The following is a 17,500-nucleotide window of genomic DNA, read 5'->3' as shown; positions in this document are numbered from 1 at the left end:
ACTAACTGCTCACGCCCAACTATATCTGAGAAATCTAGGACAGAAGTGCCATGTTGGTCAATTGGGGACACAGAATTCAGCCATTCTTGGTGATGAGCATTGAAATCACCTATAATAATAAAGCACAATTTCCTATCATTCTCTTGAAAAGAAATGTGCAAAGTAAGTAAACAATCATATATATTATCATTGGAACTGGGACTTCTATAAAGACTAAAAATGTAGATATTAAAAAGACTACATACTCTCTCAACCATGTATTTATGACAACTAGCATTAAAGCCAACCCTAGAATATAAACACAAGTCTTAGGCACAAGGCAAATACTTCCTGTGTAGCAACAAGGGTTTATTAAAATTAGGTAGAAGCAACTGATGTATGTCTCCGAGTTTCAGCACAACAAATAATGAGAAATTTTGTTGAGTTCAAATTCCCATGAATTCCACGATGGTTAACTTGCTTGTGCAGGAAAGTGAATAAACAAAGCATCCCTGTTTCATCTATAAGATAAGGGGAAAAAAGTAACAATGGAGCACCGAACTGTAATATCATTAAAGTGTTCTCTAGGTATCATCACCAGAAACTGTTATCATCCATCTTGATTTTATAAAAAGTTTTATGATACAAAATGTAAAATGACTTCTTGCTGTATATATATATATATATATATATTTTATTTTTTATTTCCAGACAATTTGGAGAATGATGTTAAAAAATTTGACACTCTTCAGGACCTAGAAGGGCCTGCTAAGTCAGTGAAGGATCCCTCAAACAGTATTAGGTAAGGTCTCAGTCAGGTACTGGCTAAAGCAGTGGTTCTTAGTCTTTAGCATCACACAAGAAATATTCCCTAGACTTCTGTCACACACCAAATGTTTACTAAAAAAAATATATGTATTATGATTATTTGCATAAAAGTCCTATGCTAATTAATTAGGAATTTGAAAAGCCACTGTGGGTTAGATGGTACAGTAGAGAGCATGCCCTCATTTCCCCAATGTCACTGGTATAAAAACCCACACTGTAAAACTAGATTTAATTGAAAAAGAGACTACAGTTTCGGAATCCACCTGGATTCCATCTTCAGGTCCAATCCTGAAGATGGAATCCAGGTGGATTCCGAAACTGTAGTCTCTTTTTCAATTAAATCTAGTTTTACAGTGTGGGTTTTTATACCATAGTATCAACACGGTAGTGTGTTTTCTCCTTTTCAATGTCACTGTTATTATCACCTTTATTAGTAGTAGTATTTTGAATTATATTTTCATCTTCCTATTTATATTTTGAACCAGAGATTGTCCATATATTTCCATTATTTCAGAGTCAATTTAGAGGCAAAAAAAAAAAAAAAAAAAAAAAAAAATCTGTAAAACATGTGAAACACTTGAAAAGGGGTCATGCCTTTTATGTTTGGAACAACTGGTCTGTAGATTTCTAGATTAGTTAAATAAAGAAACCAAAAAAATTGCCAATTACTAAACGTGAAACATCAACTGGATCCTGATGACTCGGGACAAAATCTTAATGGAATGTAACCAAGATCCATATAATGCAAGAGCTCTAGAGTCTAATCATCCTCCAGGAATTTTGTGCACTCATTGCAAGTCATTCCTGTCATTTTCCTTAGGCAAATTTTTTCATGACATTGATTGCTAACCCTTCAATGACAGTATCACAAATATCTCGGGATCACTGACTCCAGTAACTTTAGGCAACCGTCCTGCTGTTTGGCCCGTGAGTCCGCTACATGTAGCGGAACTTTCCGCTCAACTCGCTTTAGTGTGTCTAGACTACTACAGCTATACCATGTGTAATGAGTCGTTTTGTTATGACAACTATAGGCATGGCCCAGCAGTTACAGATTAAGTCACCCAGATCTAATGGGTTAGACATTCATATAGGATTAAAAGGATTATCCTGAGAACATGCATAGATATTATTTGGAATTAGTAAAATTAATAAGTACTGTATTTATTTTTAAAAAGCTAAGTAGAAAGAGAGAGGATGGGAAGAAAAAAATATTTCATGGTTTTGCATGACCTGTAACTCCATGATATGGTGACATTTCATGTTGTATGAAGACTGAAAAAAAATGCAACCTGTAATTGTTGGGTGGTATTTGAATTTTCATAGTTCATAGGCTTAGATTTAAAAAATGATTACCAAAATCTCTTATGATTTTTGAGCAAAGGCCTATAGAGTGATGTTATGTTCATATACATGGTCAAAGTAAGCAAGATGTGTCCAAATATTCAGCTTTTAATATTTTTTATATTTGGTTATCAAGTTAGAGTGATCAGGATCCCCTTAAATGTAAAGATGCTCATTGCCATTTTCTTTATTATTATCAACCCATTTGCCGTCATAATGTTTTACCACTTTTGTCATAGTTTATGCATATTACCCATCTATAACCAATCTTTCCTATCCAGTGCGGTCTTTCTGACTTACTTTGAGGCCAATTTTATATTTGGTTTTGGAATGTTCCTTTTTTATAAGTACTCCTGTTATTAAGTATTAGTCAGCTAATTATTCATAGGAAACATTTATTGGGAGTGTAACAACTCAAAACAGATGAATATCATGTTTTTTCTACTTTTTCTCATGAGAATGCAGATTGACAGGATTCAGGCCACTAAATTGATATGTCCAGTTTATGTTAGATTTATCTTACTATGTATTTCTTTCTTTATTTATTAAATTTGATTTAATTTTACTCCTGTTTTTGTCTGGAATGGTTATTTGGTGGAAATTATACAGATAAATTAAATTTTCCTAGATCCTTTACATCATTCATATGTTTTCAGTAATACTTAATAATTGGCATACCAGTGTAGAGGAGCTACAGGTTAATTTCTGATATATCTGATGCTTGTAGGGAGAAGCATCGAGAACTGAAGGACAGCTATGATCGGTTGCACAAGGTGGCATCAACAGGTCCTGACAGCAAAGAGTTTATTGAGCCTAAAGTTGCAGGACTGTGGAAGCTTGCTGTGCGTGGAGATTTTACACAAGAGGAGCTGGAATCTCTTCATGTATGTTTGTATGAGGTGTATAACTTTTAACACAGCTCACTTAGTATTTAGTGGCTCAATTGTCATTAGTTTTCACAGTGAACAGTATTGGTAAAAAAAAGTCATGTACTGTGGAACAGTAGCTTCCCATGCATTCAGCTGCTTTATACTTTTCACTAAAGTTTGGGAAACATGCATTTTGGCTGTGGTATACATGATTGGGAAGGGGGGGGGGGGTGAGGCTTTAAGCTTACCTTTGAGGGGCAGTATCTCCTCAGTGACCATAGTCAAGGCCAAAAACAAATATTTTAAAGCTCAACCATGTATAGCCATAGATATTTGCTACCCAGCAATTGGGCCTGGTTTGCCTTGTTCTGATTAAATATCTTCTGCCATGCATGGGTTTCCTCATAAACTGATGATTGATATAATTGTACATGTCTTACTTTACAGGTTGCAACTAATTAGTTATTACAGTAGATCCATAATTTTTTTTTTTGTTTTTTTTTTGTTTTTTTTTTTGTTTAGGTTATCATGCATTATAATTCAAGTATATCTAATTTATGACTTCAATTATTACACCAGTTCTAAAAAGAAACACATTTATGATTTCAGACGGAACTCAAACACTATGAACATCGACTTCTCAAAGTACGACATATGACAGGTCAATTAGAAGTCCTGCAGTCACGGTCTGGGGCAGAAATTAAGGAGTCAGAAAAGCAGCTGCATTCCACAGAAGGTCAGCGCTTGTTGCAAGAACGTTTGAGTAAGCAACAGCGCAAGGTTGAAAAGCTGCATGAGGATCTGGAGATGAGGATCTTTCAAAGGCATCTAGAATTATGATGTATCCTCTGTTTGTTTGCCGAAGTTATGAATAACTTGATTAAATAAGAAAATTGTGTAAACAGAACAAAGAAAGAATGAGAATTTGATTGTTTAGTGTTGGAGCATTGAATGATTTTTGTAATATTTGTTCTCTTAGCTTAATGTATAAAAAGTATATTTTCAGCTTTATAAGAAAATAAATAGACATTAAAATGTAGTCTCTTCTGTGAACCTTGCTTAATTATCAATATTGATGTAAATCATGTTGACACATACACAAATGCAAATTTATTTGAAAGATATGATTTGAATCGAGACAGGACTATTTCTCAGAATTTGATTACAGCCTTTGGCCTAGAGACCAGATGTTGTATAAAATTATCAGAATGATTGGACTAATATGTTAGTGGCATTTATCAGTACCTTATGGAATGAGGTTAGTATGGCCATTTCTAAGTTGAAGGGTGGGAAAGCTGTAGGCATATGTGATATCCCTGCTGAACTGTTAAAGGCTTGGGATGAACCTATGGCATGGGGCTTGCATACAGTCTTGACTGCCATCTACTAAGGCACCAGAGACCAGTGTTGTCTGTATTCACTTCTAGCAAGTCCACAGTAGACCATATTCTAGCGCTTCAAGTCCTTGTGAAATGCCATTGTGAGTTTGGTCATGGCTCACTTGCAGCCTACATTGCCCTTAAGATGCCGTTTTGACTCGGTGCACCAAGAATCACTATGGGAAATCCTGAGACTTAAGGGAACTCCGACACAGACTTTTGGCCAAATAGCAAGCCTATATACCGATAGTGCTGTGAAGTGTGGTGGGAGGCCTGTGGAATTTCTCCCCTGTAAAACCCATACTGACGGGCCATACACTGATACATCATAACAAACCTCTTGATCTGTGGAGTGCGGCTGTACCGTATCTATTTGGCAATGCGCTAAATGGATACGAGGGGTTCGGCTTGATCTAGCGAACTCCCACGCTCAGTCGGCTTGTTGCCATTAATCTCCAAAGCATAGATTTTTTTTTTAATTTTTCTTAACTTGTCAGTAAGGGATTAATTCAGGGGTGGGGATAATGGGCAGAGCTACTAACCAAAGTGAGTGTGGAGCAACACTGGGCAATATGAAGGTCACTGACCATGACTTTGCTGACGATGTTGCTATCCTATCTGAGTCTCTAGAATCATTGGTGGCAGCTCTTGATGTAATTAGTAATGAGGCAAAGCCCTTGGGCCAAGAGGTCTCCTGGACCAAGACCAAGATTCAGGACCTGTTAAGGGAACCCATTCAGTCAATACATGCTTGAGGTGAGGATGCTGAAGTCACAGAGAGCTTTGCATACCTTTGTATCGAAGTGCATGTCTGGGCTGTCAGACCAAGAAGTCAGTAGATGGATTGGTGGCAGCAGGAGCCATGAACTCAATCAACAAGAACATTTGGAGATGTCGGTATGTATGCAGAAAGACCAAGCTATGTGTCTTCAAGGCCTTGATACTACCTGTTTTGCTCTATGGAAGCAAAACCTGGATGCTATCTAGTGCCTTAAAGTCTTGTCTTGATGCCTTTGATAACAAGTCCCTACACCGGATCATGGGTACAGTTGGCAGGACCATGTGTCCAACCAACTGCTGCACTGTGAGACTGACATGGGACCTGTTACTTGCATAATCCAGGACCACTAACCCAGGCTATATGGGCACCTAGCTCATTTCCCTGTGGATGACCCTGCCCATCAGGTTGTCTCATAGAGAGACAATCCTAGGTGGAGGAGGCCCGTGGGACAACCTAGGAGGTCATGGCTTGGGCAGCTTGACCAGTCCTGTTGCGAGAAATTAGAGATGGGCCAAGGGCCTGCCAGGAGACTCGCCATGAGGGACCCCTGTGGTTGGCAAGTAGATGCAGCCATCCCCCCCCTTGGTGTTAGCCCCTTGATGAGAAGTAATGTGATGTGATTTTGTCAGTTGAAGGTAAATATGGCAAAAGTGCAAGTGTGATATGCTAATCACAATACAGTATATCAAAACCCATTGAAAAATATTGTAGTCATACTGTTAAACTATTTACACACCTTATTTCTTACACCAAACCTTACACCTTTTAAAATCTTTTTTAGGTTCTAATTATCCAATTCTCTTGAAATTGCTTCTATGAGATTTCTTAAAAGCCAAAAACAAAGAATATATTTTTCTGAAAGGAGTCACCTTAACCCATAGCCTCCGGGTGACGTGGGATTCACTTCATGGCTGACGTGGATCTGCCTCCGGGCAGTGTGTCATTCACATTATGTTTCTCTGATGCATTACCTTTTATTTTGATCTTTATAAGGTACATGCCCATATGTTACATCCCCTGGGGTATTGCCTGAGGGAGAAGGGGAAATGTAATACTCTGGTTATTGCTTTGTATAAAGGGTGATATTTAGCATACAAATTATTCACCTGCTATGCATGGATGATGTAACACACCAAAATAATGTGACCTCTTGCTGCTGCTGTGAACCTGTAAGTAACCTTCACTCTGAGTTTCCATGGTTAGTCTCCTTATGTCAACTACTTAATTTTCAATATGGCACTCTGCCAGTTTGTCTTGAAGTATGACACACAAAAGGGAAATACAGAGGCAGTAGCAGCCTTGTGTATATTAATATGGACTCTAATGTACATAATCGAGCCACTGTAGGTTGGACTTAGTAACTAAAATGAATGTCATGCATCTCTAAATATACTAAAACATTAAATACATGTTTTGGATAGAAGTTATACAGAGAGAAGTCTTATCATTTTGTTGGTGCAGCACAGCAAGTGTGACACACAGGCAGCGAGCATACTCCCTGGAGTGGACGCCTAGCAAACCCCAATGTCTCCCAGAAGCATTGGTTAAATATGGCACATTTTAGGCAAGGGCAAAGAGATGATTGATCTCTCAGTTCATGGTTACATGACTCTTCCTGCCTATGACTGTTCAGCCCTGGTCTCAATTCCACCATCAGGATCATTTACTTCTGTCAATCTTACTGATCTACACTTGCACAACTTTTGTGATGGTACTGATTGAAGGCATCTGTGAAGTAACAATGATCCCCAAAGTCAGTTTTCTCATAATGATGTAGCATTCCTTGTCTCAGAAGTTTCTTGTGTGTGTCACATGCTTCACTTCACCAAAGAGCATCAGGTATGATGGCTATTGTTATAATGTATGTCTTCTAGGCTTTTCATCTAGATAAATTTTACTAACGAGGAATTATTTCTGTAAGGGAAATTGATCATTTTTATTCTTGAAATAGGGAAAATCTGGGAAAGCCGTAATTTTTTAATTTCTCACAATATTTTGGAAACTCTCTGAAAATATAATAGTAGATTTGTGAATAGCAGATTCATATGCAGGCATTAATTGAAGAAGTAAAGGCAGTGTTAGGTTTGTCACAAGCAGTGATTATATATAGGTGTTTTTATCCTCCACTTTTGATATGGAGATAAATATAAGCTGAACAGAAAAAAATGCATCAGAGGACTTATTTTTGTTGAATATAAATATTTGTAGACATTTTCTGTATTATAAGCCAAAATACAATAGGTTTTGGTTCTAAGTAGTTTGTGAGATAAGCAGCTATGTAATGAGTTTGAGAAGAAGGCAGGCAGTGTAGTTCATATCAAAGATAAGCTCGCTGGTGTATAAATTCAGTGAATAAAAAGAGGTCATGCAATGGCTGTGGTGGACCGAGTCCTGGATGGTACTGCATAATAATATACACCAGGCCATTGGGTCAGGGAGGTCATTTTTAATAGTAGCAAAATAATTTGTTTGGTGTTACTATTACTTTTTTGTTTGTTTGTTTGTTTGTTTGTTTATAATATACAGATACAAACTATTAGGTCCCTAATATTGTGCTTGAAGTACTGAAGGAGTTGAGCATGGGTGTCCCAACAACCTGCATTACTGGCCAATAGCCAAATGTTATTACCACATTTAGTAAGTTAATTTCATATTTCTGCCTTTATACCATGAGGCTAATATAGAGGATTTACTAGAAATTGAGGAAGTTAACTTTGAGAAGCAGCAAAATCAGCCTATATAATTTTGGATAAAGGAATGTTCAAAAATAATAACTTGAGATATTGCAATGATTCCTCTGACTCTTTGTGGAGGATACAAGTATGCATCTTTTGAGCTGTGTGTATATCTTTTACTTCCCAGGGAGTGGGTGGCACTCGTACCAAATCTAGAAAATTTAAGAGTTTTGGTAGGTGATGGGGGCATTTCCACACTCCACACTAGTTTTCCAATATGAATTGTGTTTATTGTCTAAAAGATCAATTCATCAAGTGTTTAATTTCCTTTTAGTATTTGTGTACAATGGCCTAAATTGGAGATTTGAATAAATAAATCTCAAATAAAAGAAACTTTTCAAACTGGACCATCCATCTATGCTATGGGTTTGCCCCATTGATGAAAATGTGCTGAGAAAACTTAGCTTACTTGTAATGTCCATAGTTCATCATAGTTGTCCAATATATCAAAATAAACCCCAAAGATTCTACTCTTTTATCCCCCATAATCCTATACCTCTTGTTATCATGGGAGGTTAGGAGATAGAGACTGGGGCATAATGTTGGGGACCTCCCCTACCTTGGGCTTCAGCCCTTGGCTCAAGTCATTTTGCAGTCTTTTCCTCTCCCCATTTCCTTTTCCTTCTCTTCTCCAATCTCTTCTGTCCACTTCTTAAGATGTGAAAGCCATGTTGAAAGGATAAGGGTTGGCTTTAGGTCAATCCTAAAGGGCCACAGGGAGCCCTGGGCATAATATTTAGTTTAGTTATTTAGGCCTTACCTCTCATGGAGACCCTGAGGGGTGAACAATTTCTCTTCCCTACATACTCCAGGCGTACCATGGCCAGTAAGGATTTTATACCGAACCTTCATTGTCTACTTCCCTGTACTCTCACACTTCACCTTTCCCTCTTCCTCCCATCCTTACCCTTCAACTACTTGCACCTCTGCAGATCTTTTGAGTACTCTTTTTATCTCACCTAAGTGGGATCAATTTACTCTGATAGTACTCTTTTATTCCAAAAATGTCTGAAAACAAATAGGCAAGGTTTCCTCCTGCAGCCATTCTAATCATTCATGCCTTTTCAGAGTTACATCCAAGTCTCTAGATTGTGCTTAATCTACCCTGACTGACCTCACTGATAATTCTACCCCTGATAATTCTTTCCAGCTGATTACTCTGTCTACAACAGGGATTGGTCAGACTGAAAATTATCTGCTTGCCTGTCTCACTGACTATGGTATAGTATCGGTACAGTGCTACACTATTACCTCTGGAGGTTGCCAGAAGTCCTACTCCAGTATTGCCAAAACTACCTTCCACAGACATGACCTCCCCCATGAAGTTTATAATGGTGGAGTCCTGCCCTGTCTATTTTCACCCCTTCCCTATCATTGTCAAAAATGTTGGCATTTTGTTCACCCTACTGCCCACTGCTCTCTATGAGCCCATCCTATCCATGATCATTCAAATTGCCCTGCAGTCAGTACATGTGCCAATTGTAGTGGTTCCCATAACATATTTTACAAGGGCTGCCTTACCTGTAAGTTTGAGTCTGAGATAGCCATCTTCATATTTAAACTTGGCCTCACTTTAGGCAAGAACAGACAGGCATGCCATGAAGGATTTCCCTACTCCAGTGCTGTCGTTTGCTCTGCCCCTCCCCTTCTCCCCAAGTGCTTTTCCATCTCCCCCAGTATCTCTTCCTCCTACTCTTTACGTTCCCACTTCTACTCCCTCTCCCTCCCAGTCAAAGTTTTTGCCATTCTAAATCCAGACACTCCAATCTCTACTTCCCCGATGCTTACCCCTTTACCTCCTCGATATACTTGCCACATTGAACAATCTAATCATTTCACCCCATCTTCTACTGCATTCTCTCCTCCATCTACCTTTTCCTCTGCCCCTCAAACATCCATCCCCCTCTTCTCCCCCTAATAAGGAATCATTTCAGAAACTCTTGACATTCAAAACATCTAATCATGACCCAAATAACATTATCCATCCTCCCAATCTCTCTGCTCCCATTCACTCTACACTTAAAGTGACTGCTGACATACATCACCCTACTCATAATCTCCCTATATGCCTTCCCTCCCATTCCCTTCCAACACACCCAATCTCACCCGGCTTCATCTGCATCACCCCCTTCCTTCCCTGTTATCCCTTCTCCTCCCTCATGAATACACATGTGACTCCCTTTTGTCACACAGTATCTTATCCTTTTGCTAATCCCTACCCTAACCCATTGACTCAGCCTCTCTCTCCGCAACCCTCTTTATCCTTTCAATACCATACTACCCTGGACTGCAGTACGACTTTTGATGTGTAGCACATTTAATCATCAACTAATCCCCTTTTTACCCTTTCCACTATTGCTCCTTTCTATAGTGGCATATGACCTTTGATGTTTTGCTTTTTTCTTTCTTTCTTTTCTTTATAAGCATTGAACATTCTACTTTTAGTGCATCATGTTTTTAAACTATCAGAAAAAATTAAAGATATTTCCAAAACTTACTTTTCAAATTTTTTTGAAATGGAGTCCGTCTCTGACATTTATTTGTTGAAATCACATCAGAAATGCATAAAACCGAGTTTTACACTACATACATTTATATTTACTTATATACCTTCATAGATACATGTACATTATGTCCATATATACAAACTTGAATACAAATACATATGCATGTATACACAGACATAAACACATGCATACTCACACAACAAAACTGTTAGATACCAGTGCTGGCTGCATTGAAGGACTGGCTGTTTGCAATTTCATCTTGTAGAATTGCCAGGCAAGAATGATTATGAAACAACCTTTAACTAAATTTTGACAAGGTGAACGGTGATCTTAAGTAGTTTGGAGTTGTGCTTTAGCAATTAGGTTAAGCACAAGATACAAGCGGTGAAGAGATTTTCAGGTGATATAACAGAGATCTACATTATGAAGAGGATGAAAAGCAGTACTCAAATGGAAAACCTTCTACAAGATATTCTTATACCTAGACTTCTCTGGACTGGTTTAGAGGTTTTCAATGTCCATTTTAAGAATGAATTATGAAATGACATAATATTCAAGTTGTCTCCTTTATCCACATGACTTATGTTTGTTTTAACATTTTTATTCCTATTTTGGTTAACAAAAGTAATGTATACATTAATAAAATATGCTACTGAGAAGAGAGGGGAAAAATCTACCATTTAATTGAGGTAAGATGAAAAGAAACCTCATTTCCTAATTTTGAGTACCAGCAATAAAGCATTTATTTCATTAATAAAGAAAAAAAAAAAAAAAAAGAATGCAAGGAAAAGTAAGTTCATTTAAATATTTATATATTTTTAAAAGGATAATAGGTATAGATAAATACCATGCTGTACGTTTCTTTATTCCTTCAGCTTTATAAAGCGCACAACTAAACATTATCTCCAACCACTTATTATGGAGTCAGAACAGGACTAGGTCCAGTCTAGCCCCATCTCACACAGCTGAGCTTTGCACGTATCATAATCAAAACTTCCCTTCACCAAGGGCTTAGTGTGGGCTCACACACTTCTTGACCTCTTGATTAAGAATATAATGGACAGAATAATTAAGAGTATTTCTCTTATGTAGTTTATTATTAATTTTTGTACGAGGTAACTTGTATGAATAGGTTTTTGAAAGGTTTGAAGCATGGTATATTGAGATGTAATGATCATGTGCTGCATTATGAAACATGATTTTGCAGAAAAAATATATATATATATCCCTTGTTCTAGATTTAAGTTTCGTATCAAAACAGTTGCAAAACAAACAAAAATGCAAAACAAAAATTTGGCCTTCTCCTAAAACAGTCTAGTAGGAAAGTTTAGTACAATTAATTAGCAAGAGAAAACCTATATGATCAAGGAATAATATGAACTTTAAATTCAGTTTTGATAATATAATGCAAGAATAAGTGTTTCTTTTAAAGTGAAAATGAATACAATTTTCCTTTGTTTTAGTAATTATATGAAAAGGACATTTTCACAAATGGTAATATACTCAATTCCAATTCTTTATCTAACCAAGAGGTCAAATAAATCAAATGCAGTAGGTATTCAACATATTTAAAAATACATTTATTTTTATAACAAATTAATTATACATTCATTCGAATAGGTTATAATTCAAATGATATGAGCATTACAGACGCAAGACATGATGGTGTAAACGCTAGATAATAGGTCAATGTGCTGCTACCCCAGATGGGTCTTTACATTTTTTTTTTTTTTAATCAACTTTGGGCTAACACTGTCAAGTTTTATATTTGTTGAGGACTTATGAAGACAAAGGGTACTAAAATAAGATATGTGCAGGCTCTCTCTTCTTAGTCAAATTAACCAATGCACAGGTTCGTCACACATCACATCCACTATTGTGCAGAAACATCCATCTGCATTGCTTTTAAGATCCTCTGAAGATAACCGTTAGCCTAAAACCTGACCACCTGTCTTTTGCAAAAGGATCTCCTTCAGCTGAAAAATCATTTATTCATTATAATTTTCTCATCTCTGTAAACATCAATCATTTACACTAGAAGAGGAAATACATAAAAACTAAAGGGAGGCAATGTAAATTCTCATTTAGTCAAGTTATACTAAATTGGCTCAAAGTTTAGTGATATACACAAAGATACAAAATTTTAATAACTCTTAGAGAGAGAAAAAAAATTGTCAGATTGCTACTTTTACACTGGAAAACAAGGCTTACCCTCCCCCTCCCCCCTTTCCTCCCTTCAAAAGAAAAGTTTGCACAAGACAAAGATTTCAGTGTTGTTCTGAACAAGTAAACAAGTAAAAAGGGAGATGCAGCCATAAGCACCTCAAACTATACTAAGTGATGGGTGGGACAAACTGAAAGGGTTATATGGGTATACACTAAAATCAAACACAAACATGAGAGAAGTCACAAGATGAAAAAAAAAAAAAAAAAAAAAAAATGTGCTTCTCCTAAAGAAAAGGCTTAATATTTTATACAAGCAACACAAATATTCATAGTTGGTTATTAAAAATCTACATATAGAGCAAAGTTTGCTGTCTGAGATTAATTAATCTCATATTTTAACAGAGCTTTGGTATATATCACTTCTCTGAAATTTGTCTCACTACCACTGCACCATGATAAAAATTATCTTCATGTAAAATACATACATTTCTTCAACTTTTAAAAATTCTCTTCCAACCTTAATCTTTCTGCCAACAAATATAACAAATGCAGTTGGCTAATATTGCTATTTTTATTACATGTGCAAGAAATCAGGTAGTAATTTTCATAATTGCAAACTACCTAGAAAGAAAAAAAAAAAAAAAATCTGGAACAAATATTCCTCAGAAAGACTTTTGAACAGAGTTTAAAGCCAAAACAGTATTAATCAAAGTTTTGTAAATAACTAGGGCCTTGCACAGGCGATGAAGTTATGGTGGGTATTTATTGAGACAAATAATGACCTAAACCCTTTGTGCGGGGCAGTATTATATACATTGAATATTATTACAACAAACTTATCATGAAGAAACAGACTATTGCATCCAAACTTAAGCTGTGTTACTAGCATATGACATATTTACAGAGCGTGAGGGAAGCGCATAATCACATTTCTTGATGGGCTGCTCCACTCCCTGTGTAAGGCCAATCTCCAGGATGTCAATTTGAGTTACTGGTCACAGAGCAGTTAACTCTAAGTAGGTCCCTCAAGCCAGTTCAGACCTCTATTTTCATATACTGTTTTACCACTCTCACTAGATCACTTTCTGTCCATTTGCCATTTGCTCACAAAATATTGCACTGTAACTTACAATAACAAAATAATTTCATGTCATATCAAGTGATTCCTCCAGAAGCTGTGTTTCCATCAATCAAACAAACATTTTAAATACTGAGAGTGCAGACAGCATCAGACCATGACCACATAAATTTCATGTCTTGCTACACTATACATCTTTGCATATTGCAACAATTAAAATCACAAAAAGCTTTAGCTAAGTAGGACATAGTTGCAGACTTGTTCCTGCTATTCGGTCTTGAAGATGGAAGAAGAATACAACATACACCATCAACCGGCTGGATGCCAGGAGGAGTGATGGAGGTAAAGACAGCAGAGTGTGTTTAGGAGCTTCCTGCTCAAGGTGAAGATGGAGGAGGGTCTTCAAGACTGGTCAGTGATTCCATGGTGATGGTCCCTGGTGGCGCCCAGGTGAAGACTGGATGGCAAGTCGATAACATCAAGGTATGGCAGAGTCCTCACTGTCGCCATGATCCACTGGTGAGTGTTTATCATTTGAGAAGTACTTCAGAAGACATCTTCTGGATAACTATTGGTCTTGGGGAGAGTGTCTGCACTGCTTATGAGGGCCTTAGGGGTCTTCTGAGGAAGATGCAGTCTTCATTTGCCTATGATTCATAGCTGAAAAGATATTGAGGAACAAGATTAGCTATATCACAAAAAAGGGTGACAAGAAACTTCCATCCTTCTCCACCACTTTTCTCTCTGCACCATATTCACACAGTTCAAAAACAAACAAACAAACAAACACACACACACACAAACACACACACACACACACACACACACACACACACACACACACACACACACAAATATACATATAATATGTATATAACATAATACATATATATATATAAATATATATATATATATATAAAACATAATATACACATCATTAACCTATTCGCCACATATGGCAAGAATAAATGCCATGACCAATGTAATACAAGTTTATTTATTGTATTTACACCTGGATGGCTCTACATGTGCTTAGTAACCAAGGAGTCGGTTATCAGTCCTACCTGTCTCACTTGTTTACCCTTTTCCTCGACTTTTGGAAAGGGTCTTTTGCATTACTTCATTGTCTTAAATGTTATCGAGATTTTAATAACAATTTAAAAATCATAACATCAATAACAATAATAACAATATCGATGTCAACTGTCTTAAAAATAAAAACACATTATCCTGCCAATTCATGTAACAACATTCCCAAAAAAAAAAACAGGGGACAGAACATAAATCCAGGGCAATTGGGTTAATATATATATATATATATATATATATATATATATATACATATACATACATATATATATATATATATTTGAAAAATGAAATAGTGCAATGCCACACAGATATCGATAATAAACAACCCTTCCTGACCAGGACTCGATCAGGAGTGACCTGGGTTTCACCATGCACCCACGGGGACTATGTGTAAAACTTCGCTATCATTACTCTAGTATGAGTTGATAGTAATGTCTAAGAAGCTAATGAGATCCAAGTTGCACACTCCTTTTAGTGAGTCAGGTAGCATGATTGATTTAGTACTGACCCTCCAGTTTCCTACCAGAGTGACCTGGGTTCGAGTCCTGGTCTGGGAGGGTTGTATAAATGTGTGTGATTATATGTATATGTATATGTAATATATATATATATATATATATATATATATATATATATGTATATGTATATGTATATGTATATGTATATGTAATATATATATATATATATATATATATATATATATATGTATATGTATATGTAAAATATATATATATATAATGCAATATAAACACCATACAAATATATATATATATTTATATTTATAATATATATGTATGTATTTGTGTGTTTGAGTATATATAATGTTTATAGATGTATATATATATGTGTGTGTGTGTGTGGGGGCGCGGGGCGGGGGCGCGGGGCGGGGGCGCGGGGCGGGTGGGCGGACGGCGGGGGCGGAGGGAGTGCCGTGGCGTCGCGCGGTGGGCGCCGAGGCCGAGCCGCGGCTCCTCCTCGGAGCGAAACGCGGCGGGCGAGAGGGCCGCGGCAACTGCTCGGCGGACCGTTCCGAGCAAGAGGGTTTCCGATAGAGAACACAGATAAGCGAAACAAAAGAATGGAATAAATAATGAGATACTGTGCCTGTCAAAAGAGAAACAAGGAAGATTTATTCCGGAAAAGATAACGGGTGCCGCCTCAGAAGCAAAATCCTGCCACACAAGAAGCGAAAAGAATCACGAAAAGCAACGAGCTCGGGTCGCAGGACCTGTGGTTGCTCAGCCGGCGCCATGGGTGCTGATCTGGCCAGCGGACGGCAGAGGCTGCGGGTGACGAGGTATCGCTGACGGGCCGGAGAGAGTGCAGGGAGGGCTGAGAATCCCAGGCTGGTGAGAAGGGCGAGAGAGTGGGCGGGGGTGGGCGGGGTCATGAGGGCACCGCCAGTAACGCGATATGCCCGCACCGCCATCCCAAGCATTTCGTCTCCCTACATTGCCCAAGAAGGCGACGCGCGCGCATCAAAAGGCAAAAGAGAGAAGCATGGAAATCCTTGGGCCGAAGTGCGGTCACCGGCTCGGCCCCCCCGAGCGCTTCGCCAGAGCAGCAGGAACCCGCCGAGGGCCAAGCAGGAGCCCGGCGTAGGCGCAGATCGCTGCATGTCCAGGGCGGTGACAGCAGCAGCAGCAGCAGCAGCAGCGGCGGCGAGAGTGACGCCGGGAACCCCGGCCCGCACGCGGACTCAACGCGACGCCCTTCAACAAAGGCAGGAAATGCAGGCCGGGCCAGGAAGCGGCTCGGCCGAGACCTCCAATTATCAACCCACTCCTCCCCATCACGCCTTTCCTCTCTTCCTTCCTCCTCCCCATCAGCCTCTCCTCTTCCCTTTCCTTTCCCCCCTCTCGCTTCCCCATCAGCCTCTCCTCTTTCCCCTCCCTCTCCCTTCCCCATCAACCTCTCCTCTTCCCTTCCCCCCCCCCGCTTCCCCATCAGCCTCTCCTCTTTCCCCTCCCTTCCCTCCCTCCCTCCCTTTCTCTCGCTTGCCCATCAGCCTCTCCTCTTTCCCCTCCCTTCCTTCCCTCCCTCCCTCCCTCTCGCTTCTCCATCAGCCTCTCCTCTTTCCCCTCCCTCCCTCCCTCTCGCTTGCCCATCAGTCTCTCCTCTTTCCCCTCCCTTCCCTCCCTCCCTCCCTCTCGCTTGCCCATCAGCCTCTCCTCTTTCCCCTCCCTTCTCCCCCTCCCTCCCTCTCGCTTGCCCATCAGCCTCTCCTCTTTCCCCAACCTTCCCTCCCTCCCTCTCGCTTCCCCATCACGCGCTTCCTCTTCTCCTTCCTCCTCTCCATCAGCCTCTCCTCTTTCCTCTCCTTTCCTTCCCTCCTTCTCGCCTAACTATCACGCCTTTCCTCTCTTCCTTCCTCCTCTCCTTTGGCGGTTCTCCTCCCCAGCGGGTCTTCTTTTTCGCTTTCTATTCCTTTCCTCTGGCGGCGGCACTCGTGGCTGGAAGGGCCCGGCACGCATTAGCCGCTGCGGCGGATGGCGACAGAAACAAAGCGGCGCCGGGGCGTGCGCAACTCCTGCGGCTGAGGCAACTGTGGAGCAGCGACAGGCGTGTGTGCACCTGTGGCGGATCGGCAACTGTGGACTCGCGAGCGTGTCACTTTGATCGTCGCGACGCGGTTCATCTTGCAACAAGGGAAGCTATTCCCGGGGCCTGAGGGAGGAGGGGAGCAAGTTATGAGGTCGGAAGGTCGCCCTCGGCAGCCGCCGCCGCCGTCCCTCTCCCGCG

At 39.4% G+C, this 17,500-nt stretch overlaps 2 protein-coding genes across 2 annotated transcripts in view; one reads left to right on the top strand and one right to left on the bottom strand.

Moving 5' to 3' along the window:
- Positions 1-4,055, top strand: part of LOC125033468 (alpha-2-macroglobulin receptor-associated protein-like) — a 15,931-nt gene extending 11,876 nt beyond the window's left edge. The window contains exons 5-7 of the mRNA XM_047624995.1: positions 691-781; positions 2,879-3,035; positions 3,630-4,055. Coding sequence (XP_047480951.1) covers positions 691-781; positions 2,879-3,035; positions 3,630-3,860 — 479 coding nt within the window. The 3' untranslated portion in view covers positions 3,861-4,055. The remainder of the gene's footprint in view (positions 1-690; positions 782-2,878; positions 3,036-3,629) is intronic.
- Positions 4,056-11,273: 7,218 nt separating this feature from the next.
- LOC125033469 (ras-related protein Rap-2c-like) overlaps positions 11,274-17,500 on the bottom strand; it is a 69,285-nt gene continuing 63,058 nt past the window's right edge. Inside the window, exon 4 of the mRNA XM_047624996.1 lies at positions 11,274-14,326. The gene's annotated coding sequence lies outside the window, so the exon portion shown is untranslated. The remainder of the gene's footprint in view (positions 14,327-17,500) is intronic.

This window comes from Penaeus chinensis, chromosome 16 (genome assembly GCF_019202785.1).
Source record: "Penaeus chinensis breed Huanghai No. 1 chromosome 16, ASM1920278v2, whole genome shotgun sequence".
NCBI lineage: Eukaryota > Metazoa > Arthropoda > Malacostraca > Decapoda > Penaeidae > Penaeus > Penaeus chinensis.
The sequence above is the reverse complement of the archived record's forward strand: the minus strand, read 5'-3'. Positions and strand labels throughout refer to the sequence as shown.